This window comes from Pelodiscus sinensis, chromosome 3 (genome assembly GCF_052426305.1).
Source record: "Pelodiscus sinensis isolate ZL-2025 chromosome 3, ASM5242630v1, whole genome shotgun sequence".
NCBI classification, from domain to species: domain Eukaryota; kingdom Metazoa; phylum Chordata; order Testudines; family Trionychidae; genus Pelodiscus; species Pelodiscus sinensis.
In genome coordinates, this window is record NC_143054.1 from 173,132,897 (window position 1) to 173,145,978 (window position 13,082).

At 37.7% G+C, this 13,082-nt stretch overlaps 1 protein-coding gene across 2 annotated transcripts in view; it reads right to left on the minus strand.

Moving 5' to 3' along the window:
* Nucleotides 1-4,097: 4,097 nt before the first annotated feature.
* The window catches only part of BICRAL (BICRA like chromatin remodeling complex associated protein), a 96,410-nt gene continuing 87,425 nt past the window's right edge, over nt 4,098-13,082 (minus strand). For both annotated transcript variants that reach the window (XM_075925436.2, XM_006122087.4), the window contains exon 12: nt 4,098-11,427. In XM_075925436.2, coding sequence (XP_075781551.1) covers nt 10,628-11,427 — 800 coding nt within the window. In that variant the 3' untranslated portion in view covers nt 4,098-10,627. The remainder of the gene's footprint in view (nt 11,428-13,082) is intronic.

The following is a 13,082-nucleotide window of genomic DNA, read 5'->3' on the forward strand; positions in this document are numbered from 1 at the left end:
AAATTTGAATTTACCTAGAAATTTAATAGATCACCTGTTAAGCAAGTTGTAAAATATCTGAAATTAAGAAACATAGCAGAACCCAACTGATTTCTGTATGCTGCAAGAATTAGTACTGTGGTAACCCAGGGCTACGTCTAGACTAGCATGATTTTCCGGAAATGCTTTTAACAGAAAAGTTTTCCCTTAAAAGCATTTTCGGAAAAGAGCGTCTAGATTGGCACGGACGCTTTTCCGCAAACGCACTTTTTGCGGAAAAGCGTCCGTGCCAATCTAGACGCGCTTTTCTGCAAAAAAGCTTCGATCGCCATTTTTGCGATCGGGGCTTTTTTGCGGAAAACAAATCTGAGCTGTCTACACTGGCCCTTTTGCGCAAAAGTTTTGCGCCAATGGACTTTTGCCCGAACGGGAGCAGAATAGTATTTACGCAAGAACACTGACAATCTTACATGAGCTCAGCAGTGCTTTTGCGGAAATTCGAGCAGCCAGTGTAGACAGCTGGCAAGTTTTTCCAGAAAAGTGGCTGATTTTCCAGAAAAATTGGCCAGTCTAGACACAGCCCAGTTGAATTAGCAAAAGTGAAACAGATCTAAAGAAAACAATTGTGACATTAATAAATACTTTGTTATCGCAGATCTAGATCAATATAATTCACTAAGATGTATCTGTAAATGGAATTTTAGAGACTGCGTCAAGTTGCAGTAATGAAAAAGGTCAGAGAAATTACATATTCAGACACATTTTCTAAACCTGACTTTCAATGTTTGCAATTTGTGTGTGTGGAAACAGGTAACTGTGTATACAAATCAGATTAGTTCAGTACCTGCTTGATAAATGTGAGTAAAAGAGGTATTTTCTCACAAACTTAGTTGCATCAACCAGTGCCATTTTAGAGACTGGTAGGAGAGATGTTGGAAATTACATTTGAAAAGATTCATAAATGGTGTAATGGTATTTTAACAGAGTATTAGGAGGAACTGATCATCAGCACCTGCAGCCAGGCACTGTAAGATGCTACACAAGATTGTGCAGGCACCTCAGCCAATGCACTTCATTCCTGAGCTACAAGATGCTGCTATTGCAGACTTGCACCTAAGAATGTAAGAACAGTCATACAGGGTCAGACCAATGGTCCATCTAGCCCAATATCCTGTCTGCCGATAGTGGCCAATACCACATGCCCCAGATACCTATCTCAAGCATTATATCTTATCATTCAGTAATGTTGTTACTCAGTTCCAATTGTGTCCAATGCAGGCTAATGCATCAATAGACTGCATGGCCTCTCTCTGTACCATTTCTTAACAAACATTAATGATATATAGTCATTAATTATGACCATTTTTGTATAGTGCTAGATCTTGGGATCAGCATTTGGCCCAGAGTTCAAACTTGAGGTGAAGTTCAACTTTCTGCTTGGCTTTCAAAATCATCTAATTATTGCAAAAGGGTTACTACTTAAAGGAGATAATTGGTAGTCAATAACTTGCACATATAAATCACTGATATTTCATTTATTCTCTGCCACCACCCAATAATTTTAATATAATCACTTAATAATTCTACCAGCTATCTCTGTAGATACTTACATGATGCCCATCAGTGCAATATTTCAGCATATTCACATGGTATTTTCCACTCAAGGATGTCAAAGGCATTTGCAAATATTAATTGACTTCACACATTTCTTTGAAGAAGCAGAGTCCTCCTCATTAACACAAGCCTGACTTGATTAGCCTCATTAACACAAGCAACGTTTTCCTTATATTCACCTCTGAATCTATTACTTCCACTCCATTTCATCGGATGAAGCAGGCTTTACCCACAAAAGCTTATACCCTAATTAATCTGTTAGGCTACGTCTACATTGGCCCCTTTTCCGGAAGGGGCATGGTAATTTTTGAAATCGCAATAGGGAAATGCGCGGGGGATTTAAATATCCCCCGCGGCATTTAAATAAAAATGTCCGCCGCTTTTTTCCGGCTTTTAGAAAAGCCGGAAAAGAGCGTCTACACTGGCCCCGATCCTCCGGAAAAAGCGTCCTTTTCCGGAGGATCTTATTCCTACTTCAAAAGGGCGCTTTTTCCGGAGGATCGGGGCCAGTGTAGACGCTCTTTTCCGGCTTTTCTAAAAGCCAGAAAAAAGCGGCGGACATTTTTATTTAAATGCCGCGGGGGATATTTAATTCCCCCGCACATTTCCCTATTGCGATTTCAAAAATTACCATGCCCCTTCCGGAAAAGGGGCCAATGTAGACGAGCCCTTCGTGTTTAAGGGTGCATCTACACAACACAATTATTTCAAAATAACTGAAATTTTGAATTTGTTTCAATATAATGGAAATGCTGTGTAGATGCTTGCATTATTATTTCAAAATAATGGACGGCTTATTCTGACTTCTGTAAACCCCATTCCACGAGGAATAACGCCTATTCCGAAATAGCTATTGAGGATGCTCAACTGCTGCTATTTCAAAATAGTTCCTCCCCAAGGCCATTCAAAGTAATTACTCCCCAGTGCTTCCTGGGGCTCTAAATCGAGGTAGTGCACCCACATTAGGGATCCCCGCCGCAGACTAACTTTGAGCTTGCCACAAATTATGGGTAGTGTGAATGATTAGCGTGAGTGAATTAACAGTAAATGATACCCATTTGCAGGGCTCGACAAACTATGTAATCTATTCGTCCGTGGCGAGTAGATTACAATCCGGAAGAGCCGGGTTCGGGCGATCTGCGCATGCGCAGATCGCCAGACAGCATGACTGGCGAGCAGGGCTCACCGTGGTTCGGCGAGCCCTACCCATTTGGACATGCTCTGGGCAGAGATAGCCTTGCCCTTTGATCATGAGCAGTAGATATAAAAAGCTTAGGGAGCTAAGTGGTTTTGTATTGTTGAGAGAGAAAGATAATACTCTGTGAATGTAAAGCATGTGCATTGCTGTTTCAAAGGCATTAGCATGTGATTTTGGAAAGAATGTTGGTAAATGGATAGGTTCATTTAGGTGGAAGGTGGAGTGCACTTTAGGCAGAAATTTAGGATATGTAGAGAGTGTGACTTTGTCAATGAAGAAGGTAGTATTTGGGGGTTCAGCTATAAGTGTTCCAAATTCTCCGATGCATCTGGGAAGACATAACTGCTACTAAAAAAGGTGGTTTTCATGGATAAGTGGAGAAGGGACCAGCTGGCCAATAGTTCAAAGGGTTTGTACATCAAGGCCTTGAGAACCAGGTGCAAATCCCAGGGCTCAGCCAGTGGTCTTATATCTAGGAATAGCATTTAGATGCCTTTTGGTGACAAGGTGAGCAAATACAGTGTAAGTATCAACCTTATGGTAGATTCTTATGATTGCTACAAGGTGAACCTTTATGGAACTAAGAGAAAGGCGTGATTCTTTAAGTTCCAGAAGGTAATCCAGAATTGTTGGAAGAGGGGTGGAAGCCCATTGACTAGCCAGGCTTTAAGTTGAAGACAGTTTATGTGTGGTGATATAACTGGCCTCTGTGATGTTATGGCTGTGAAGTAGGGAGAGGAATCTTGGGTTGGATGAACAATCTTGATAGAAAGGGGTATCATGATTATCTGAACCATGCTGGTGCTATTAGAATGATGTGGCATCTGTGTGTCCTTATTTTCTCTATCACTCTGTTCAAGTGGTATTGGTGGAAATCTATGTGCCAAACACTACAACAGAAAATGCTACGGTATCTATTTAAAAAAAAAAGTCTACTAGAGTTTTCTCATCCTTCTAGTAAAACCAGAGCACCATTGAATTCCACCCCAATCACAGTAAAAAGGTACTTTAAAGGGAAGACAGCTGTGTAATAATCTATGTTTCACAAGTACTGGATATCTGAGAGACTTTCTTGGTGATTCTATCGCTGAAAACAATGCTTAGCCACACTATTTAATAAAAGGATGCAAACAACATTTAACCAAGTCATAAAGCCAACTTCATTTTGTAACAGGATGAATCCATGTGAAAAGCATCATGTAATTACATTTAAATTCTTTGCCTTGTTGACACAAATTAAAGTAGATTATAATATAAATCATGAAGATTCCTAATAACTGATTTCCTTTTGAGCTCCAGCAACATTTTCACAAGAGATGATAAGCAATGATATTCATGTGAGTTCATGCAAAGTAGCTGTGTTTAAATGAGGGGTAGCCAAGCACCTTGTATTTTCCTTGGATGTCAGTATGCAGCTGTCCTCCTTTAAAGGTGATTTGGATGCTGGTTTCATTAATTGCAAATACCGTCCCTCAAGAGGACCACAGCATGGCTTAAGAATGTCTTTCATTATTAATGGGGAACCCATGCAATTCCATGATTGTCTTCAGACCTTTTAAAGGCATCAGGCACATGGCACCAGAGTAACTGGGCAATCGGCTATTACAATGGTGAGGTTCCTAGTTTCCCTATTGTTGTGAGCACTGGTGTATGATTCTATCAAAATTTTCTGATGTTCCACTTGCAGATTTATTGTTACCTCTGGCCAAGCCCCTTTCATAGTTAGTAAGTTCTGTAAAAGCTAAATACTTCATTAGTGTGGCAATTAAAGCAAAGCAAACCAGGTGGAAGGGGGTTGGTACCCCGCTCCCAGTCCTCCTTTTCATATGGTATACTCCTTGCTCCCTCAGTCAGGCTCCATAGGGGTAGCAGGAGCTGCAGCAGGAGCTCATGGTTACCCTTTAGTTCCTTTTCTTGTTTACCTCTGGAAACATTGTTAGCATTCACCTAGCTTAAACAATTACTAAACTATTATCCTTCCACTAAGTTTTTTAGAATTGCTGTTTGATTGGACTAAACAGTTTTTTTTTCAGTTGCTCTTCAGCTGGTACCAGCACTTTCTGATGTTCTGAAAGACAAAAGAACATTTTCCTACCCTCATGGGGGTGGCACATCCTATTTTTAAATGTTTCTTTCTGTTACAAGTATTCTTGCTGACTTCTTGATCAGCCTGTTGTTACCCAATAATTACTTATGCTTTTGTTTTTTAAACCAGCTTTTAAGGGTTTGGGTAAAGTACTTCACTGCTCAATTAAGTTAAAGATGGTATGCCTCAATTTCCCTTTTACACTACAAACCAGGTTTTTAATAATCTATCTGTTGTGAAGCTCCAAATGTATTCATAGGTAGTAACTGAGAGGCTTTACTGCTATAGTGATTTTCCTTAGCACAAGGTGTTTGCTAGTTACCTTTCCAGCAAGCCTAAAAGGCTTTCTCTTTGAAGTACATAAGGTGTTTTACAGGTTTTATGTAGCTTGTTAGCATAAAAGTTTGTTTTCTTAGAACCACCTTAAGGGTTAAATGCCCCAAGAGAAGCAGCACTAGTCTGGTACAAAGTGTCTTGTCAGTTTGCAATTTTAAGTGAGAGGGCATTATCCAAAACAAAATAAAACCAATTCGTTTGAAACCTACCAAACAGATTCACAAATTTACAATGCATTCCCTGTTATGCATCTGACCAGTTAAATTCCAGTAGAATCCCTTATTTCCCGTTTAGCAAATTTAACAATAGTGTCCATAGCCAACTACTTAAATTAGTAGTTTCTTTGCCTGTATTATTTACACATTGCTTCAGAGAGAGGCCACACAAAAACAAGTAGTCCATTATAGCAGATTTCCTTCTAATACATTACAATTACTTAATTCCTTCCACACTCCCACAAAGTCAACTTCACACCTTCTCATACCCTTAAGCATTTGCATTATCCCTCAAATGAAAACTTTCCTCATTTCCTAGTAATTTAACTTTCTAATGCCTGCACTACTGCTTTCCTTATTCTTTCTACTATGCCCACACAGGGCCCCAAACCTCTTACCCCTTTTATACAGGCTTATTTCCTTCTTATGGTCTGTACCTGATTCTGCTTTTCCTGCTAAATGGCTACTTTCCATGGACACAGGTTTTGTCCATTATTAATTTAGTAAGAAGGATGGGCTCCTTGATTAGCTATCAGACCTTCTGATTCCTTTACTTAGGTAAAAATCCAAATGTTCATTTTTGCAGTCAGCTAATTTTTCTTAAAATACTCCTCAGTACATGGTTTTTCATAACAACCAAACTGAAGCAATATCTTTTGAGTGAGATTAAGGGTTTGTAAACATTTGCCAATTTGCTTTCAAGATCTGCATAATATAAACAAGCTAAAGTATTGTCAGACCATAGGCCATGCCTAAACTTTTGCAATACTTGTTTTAAAAACATAGTTTATTCCTTCTCCTCTTCACATACACTGCAGTATGCACTTAGGAACAGCCATCCAGCCTGACACACCCTCTTATCCTTCTTATGCACTTCCAATGCCTCCAGTACCTTTTGGATACCAGCAGGACTGACCCCATCAGCTAACTCCCCCTCAAACCGCATGGCAGGCATTACATCATACCAGAATTGAGCAACCGAACCCCAGGCTGATGTGCACAGCCAGACTAGAATTTGGCACTCTACCCTACTCTCTCCCTCGCCCATCTGCTTCCCCTTCTTCCACATGCTGAGCGATTTTTACCAAGAGAACCCTGCTTGCTGCGCCAAAATGTTGCCGGCAAGACTAAGTCTCAGGTCCGACACTGGGTTCTCAAAGTACAAAGACATGCTATCCAGGTATCTGTCAAACACAAGCAGTTTATTTCCTGACAGCTATCAGCTGTGCCCCTTAATTAAAAGAACAACGTGACAGGAAAAGCAGCATTTCTTACATCCCTTCTGGTAGCTGGGGAACCCATTTCAGCTGTGGATGAAGTGGGAGACTGTCTCAGCTTCCGAGGCACCGGTACCCAAAGTCCATCGGTGAGGTCCAAATTGCTGTGCTCTGATGCAGCTTTAATCTGTGTCTCTACCTCGTTTGTGTCAGTTTGGAAATTTCCGGGGTTACTCATTGCTTGTTACAGTATGGCTCAGTTGTACTGCTTGTCCTTTGTCTTTATTTACATGATCAGTACATTTAGGTAAACAAGATTGTTATGTTCCTGCCCTTATCTACAATTCGTTGTTGCTACAATGGCGTATGTTCCTAGAGCCTTGCTTCTGGCTCATCAGTAGTAGGGAAAGGGGGGAGAATGGGAAAGGGAGGGAATGCAGGCCTCACCACCCCTGTACTTCACACGGACAGAGTTCTTCCGCAATTGACCCCTACACATGGCATCACTCATGTTTCACCAAGATATGCCCTCTCCAAGGCAACTAGCACTCTTCTCACCTGAATTTCTTAGTCCTAAAAGTTTATGCCTCCATTGTGTGAAGATTTACCAGAGGAGGAGAAAGCACTACCTGTACAGCACACCGTGGCAGAGGAGAGATGATTTAGTCCATAATACCATATTGTTCCTTCTTTCAGACACCATATCACTTTAAGAAAGGAATTTTGTGATAATATACAAGGCATAGCCAACTTGAGCACTTTGAGAGAAAAGATTAAAAATAATGATGTTTTTATGCTCCACATGACCCATGGCTTATTAGCATTTCTTTAAAAAATTACATGCACAGCATGAAAAGATGGGCTATTAAACAGATTATTTCTTAATACAGTTGCACTATAAAAAAAACTGCAAGTCAGAATGTTCTGCAACCATATTACTTGAAACTGAAAATAACCCCTTTTTTGGAAATGTTATCACTCATCTTGGTTAAATCAAGACAATCACAGATATTCTTTTTTCCCAAATCTTTGGCTGTATTGCAATGGTTGTTTCAATCTGTAATCTCCAACTAAACATTTCCTATCCATGGATTAACAATATATTTACTGACTTGTGTCTTTTAACAGTATTTATCCAACATAACAAAATAAACTGCAATTTGTTATACTTTTTTTTACAAAACATTTTATAAATATTTTTACAAAATGTATACAAAGCAATTTCAAGTGAGACATACTATACAAATGAAGGTATTTAAGCAAATAAAGTCCATACCACACTGACAATAAGTGACACATCCTCTTTAAGTGAAGTCAGTCTGTAAGGCCTCCCTAATCTAACAGATAAATTATGCTAAACTTTTCAAAGTTAAAATATTTTTGTAATTGCCAGTTTCAAAATTTATTTCAACTTTAGGCAGTAGTATTCAAGAACATTGGAAATCATCTTGCTGATCCAGCAAAATATTTTAGCATGTGCTTAAAATCATGCGTGTTAAAAATATTTGACTGGATCAGATTCCAATTCATACTTTTTAAAACCAATATTTCATGTATGAGATTATTTTATTTCATTATACAAAGTACAATTATTCCTAAAATTCAATTCAAATTAACGAATAACAGAACACTAATGATCCAACAGTAAGTTTGCTGGCCTTTGCTCAATGGATTCCTGACATAAAATGTTTGGACAAACTTTTGTCTGAACTAATCAACAATCATAAAAAACATTTCTTAACCTTAATTTGTCACTCTCTGTAATTTACTGCCCAGAAAAAATAAATTTACATAGTGGACAAAACTTTCTGATATTTGGGTTATATGTTTGCTATACAAATGCTTGAAAGCTTATATGCTATTGAGAGGATACCAAAAGTGACAAGGTCCATAAACATGCCTTTTTTCTCATAAGATAAAAATTAAACTAATTTATGTGGCTGATATAATTTACAGCGTTCCTTTCTAGACTGCTCATACTGGCAGAAACAGAATGAGCAATAAGATACATAATCCTCAGGATTCACAATCACCATCAGTATCTTTACGAAATTTCAAAGGCAATCAGCAAAGACTATACTGTCAGTATCATTAACTAGAAAACAGCTAACTGCCAAGTCTACTGTAATGATGCCCAGCTAGAAATTTAAAACTGGCAATATTGTGTTATTATTTTAAATGTTTTACGAGACGTTTGGGAATGTTGGATTTTGACAAATTTGTACTTTAAAATTGGCACAATTTTTTTAAATGGCAATTAATAATGTACAAAATATTTATATTTCCATTCACATTGAAGGGGAACTGAACCTTAATTATATATTAAATATTGTTATCTTTCTCAGGTTGCATTACTAGATTTGGTTTTCTTATGTTATCACATAGTAGACTGCAGTTCAGCACAATGAAGTGCATTATAATTTTGTGCTCTCAAGGGCCAAATTCTGCTCTCTTTTATGAGGGTACAAACTCAGTGTGTAAATGATAGCAAAACTTGACTTTTTGTTTTCTTTCCTGGAAGTTCTGGCAATCTGACTGACAACCACAGTTTGTCACAATGAGTCTCTAAATTATGATAATGGCAATCAACAAGTTCTGAAATGTGGCTGTTTATTTTTGTGAGCAACAGGAAGTAAGAGAGAGGGAAAGAGAGAGAGAGCATGCCTTAGAAATCACAACCACTCTACTCTTCTGAGTATGCTAGATTCATTTTGCTAATGGCAGAAGACTGTATGCACAACAGTACTAATGACCAAAGTAAGCCATTAGAAAAGAAGCACGGGGCATTAAAAGGGAAAATGACAGATATTAAAAATAAATAAATAAAATAACAAACTTCTATTTCATCAATGTGAACACCAGCCAAATACAAATCACACAAGGATTTCCTTTGGCTCTGAAAGGTGAATTAAAAATTATACAAGTTTAGATATGTTTTAATAATGGGACAGCTGATTAACTTTGGTCTGTACATATTTTGGTAGTTATGACTGCTGCTGTGGATGACTAATATTTTCTGGCAGCGAGAAGCAGAAACAAGCAAAAACACTGGCCTTTAAACTTCTCAGGTTAAGGATAATGTCCTCTTGAAGTACAAACTACTAATTTAATCTGTTTTCAAATAAAAGTGCTTTTGACACTTGTTCTTTAAAAAACATTTATACCTCTTCAGAAAGACTTAGTTTGATCTAATTCAATTATAAAATGCAAATCCTTCTCCTCAAGTGTTAACATATCTGTATTTATATATATATAAAATTCATGGTGCTATTATGACCTCTTGCCACTTATTGGTTTCTGTTCTTCTTTCTTTAGTCGGTCATACATTATTTCATATCATACCATTGTGACTAAGATTATACAGTATCATTCCATAGACTAAATTCACTCACTACAGATATACTCATGTTCTTTCTGCTCAGTGACAACAGAAAAGCACTTCCAATATGATTCCCTACAAATATACTGATGACATTCTTCCAACTTGAAATCCTAGAGCAGTTGGATTCAGTAATGAATCAGACAATCATTTCTGAATAAAGGTAAAATGGGTATTTAACAACTAAATTTTCTTGGAAAAAAAATTAAAATCTAGTGATTTATGAAAGGGAGAAAATTGTTGCTTCCATTTGTCTTTTAAAGTTTTCTTGAATCTGTCCTTTCATTTGACTGTGATTGTCAGTATATTACCTTATTACGTAGGGCCTGGTGAACTGCAATCTCATTAAGTTGCAGTGTTAGACAATTACCATAAGCACTGTCATTATAATACTTGAAATGTGTAGGCCCCAACAGACTGCATTCTAACAAGGATTAACTTTACTGTATATCTCACTGTAATCACAATGAGTATTGCTCTCAAACACAGAACAGAATCTAGTTTAGAAAGATTAACCTTTGCCATATGTCAGGCTGTACTTGCGGTGTCATTCACATTTGCTTCTAATACGAGAAACAAAATTTGTTCATAGTACTGTAACTATTAACACTCTAAGATACTATTTACAGCTGCTTCTAAAATAGAGTCTGTTTCTACAACACCTTCACTGTGATCCGGAATAAATTTTTCCAGGCAGTTTTCCTGTGAAGCAACTGGTGAAAAGTTTGAAAAGTCTAATTCTACAGAGCCACTACCAGTGGCCTCACTTTGTGGCTGTCTCCCAGTTTTTTTCAGTTCCAGAATGTTTTTGAATGTAGTTTCTAAACTCTTACTCAGGAGTAATTCCTGTTGGGGTTCACCAGAGCCTTTCATATTGTCAGGATGTAAAATCTCATTCTTTGGAAAGGTCCTCTGAGTTTTGTCTTGAAGGGAGTTATTACATATTCCTTCTGAGTGAGATTCAACTGTATTCCTTGACATTTTATTGTGTGTACCATGATTGGCTCTTGACAAAGGTTTTGACAGTTCTTCAGAACTTGAAGAATTTTCACTGGTCTTGGTAAGACCTTTACCAGCTAATTTCTCTTCATAGACAGCCATGTATTGACTGTCAGGAGAACAGCTAGCCTTCTCAAACTTTAAAGCTTTAGTGAGGCTTTCTGGTTTTTTAGTAGAAAGTTTTCCTTCTTGTGTCATAACGTTGTTAGGCACTAAATGAAGTTTATCGTGATTTGTAGACTCCGCTGTGCTAGATTTTGATCGGTCTCTTGTTTGGGTCTTGGTAGTTTGACTGTGAGAAGTCAATGTTTTACTACACTGATGATCACTTTCATTGGGCTGGGCTTCGTCAGCAGTTTCATCAAATTGTTTAGCGGAACAACAAAAATCAGCCAGATAACCATCTGAAAATTTAAAAAAAAATTAATATGGTGATATGAAATATCAGATAGTAAAACATAAAAAGTTCTAATGTGCTAGCATTACTGACCGTGAATAAACAATTATTTGCTCACATTGCCATCCTTTGTTTGAAAATGGCTCTAGTATTTACTGTACATTTACTGGATAACAGAACCTACTCAGCGCTGAAAGTCTTTTTTGGCTTTCACAAAAACATTTGTGGCAAACCAGAACTCAACTCAGCAAATAGACCATTCATCTGTTGATAGTACTCTAGGAAAATGACTTCTACAAGTCAGCATTTAAGCATGTGACTTTAATGGAATCATAGGCATATGGTTAAATATTTTTCTGGTTCAATGATTAATATTTGAAATTTTGACCTAATTAACCATGGGCAAAGTTTAGCGCACTCTACTCTCAGATAAAGCCAGATACAAGCTGGACAAATTATGTATGATGGGGAAGTTTCAGTATCTGGAACAGTCTCAGACTTTCCCCTTGACAATTTCTAACATTGCTCTGAGCCTTATATGTACTGGCTGTTTCAAGATTCTGAAGCTCTTCTGTCCCTATTGAAAGTTTCTGAGTAAATGGGGGATATGCAGTTTTCCATGACAAATATCTTCTCATAGTACATATTAATTCTACAGAAAATGAGCTTGTATTCAAACTTCCTATTTTGAGTATAATTCTCAGTAGGGTTCAGAAATGGTTGGGTGAAAAATCAATAAAATCCTTTTTGTCAAAATTTTCCAATTTGTTCAAATAGAAATGCTCTTCAATACATTGAAGATTTTTTTAAAGTCATGTGTTCCAGGCTCATAGCTTTATGGCAGTCATGGTCTTCAGGATCCCCTGCTCCTGGCATTCTGCCAAAACGTCTAATAGACCTGAGCAGAGAAGGGTAATTCTGTTTTACAGGCAATTTCAAAATTTTTTGTTTTCCTTCTGAACTGGAATGAAATCAAATTTCAAAATCATGAAATCTTCCCTGAAACAGAATTACTGGGTTCTCTGCCCACTTTGAACAGGATGATATAAAGTGCTTAGCAAATAAAAAGGAGACCCCATAATTATAGTAAGATGCATGCATCTTTCCTTGTGTATTTCCATTACCCAAGATATCTCTCAATCCATGCTATATTCCCTGAAGTTTTGTTCTTATAGCAGTCTTTTTCATGTTTTACTTTCACTACAAATAAATAGTATGTTCTTAAAAGAATTTTAGTAAAACTAACATTTCAAATAAAATTAGAAAGGAAGGCACTGTACATCTGGGGTCAAGCTTGGGTATGGGAGGTTACAAGTATTACCAGGGCTTGACAAACTGTGGCAAGAGTTACTTGCTAGGCACACTGCACATGCGCCAGAGCGGCACTGCGCATGTGTGCAGCGCCGATGAATAGGGCGCACAGAGCGACCAGCTGAAATCTACTCATCACGGGCAAGTAGAAACAACCATTTGTTGAGCCCTGAGTATTACATCTTTGCTAGTGGACTAAGTTTATAATAAACCCACAAATTACTGCATCCTGAGATGTGGGCAGGATCATATACATTTTACCTATATCCTACATCTCCTATTCCATTAAGTAAGGTTTGTAAATTAAGACACCAAAGCTTTTTCAAGCAGCCTAACTATCTGAGAACTTAA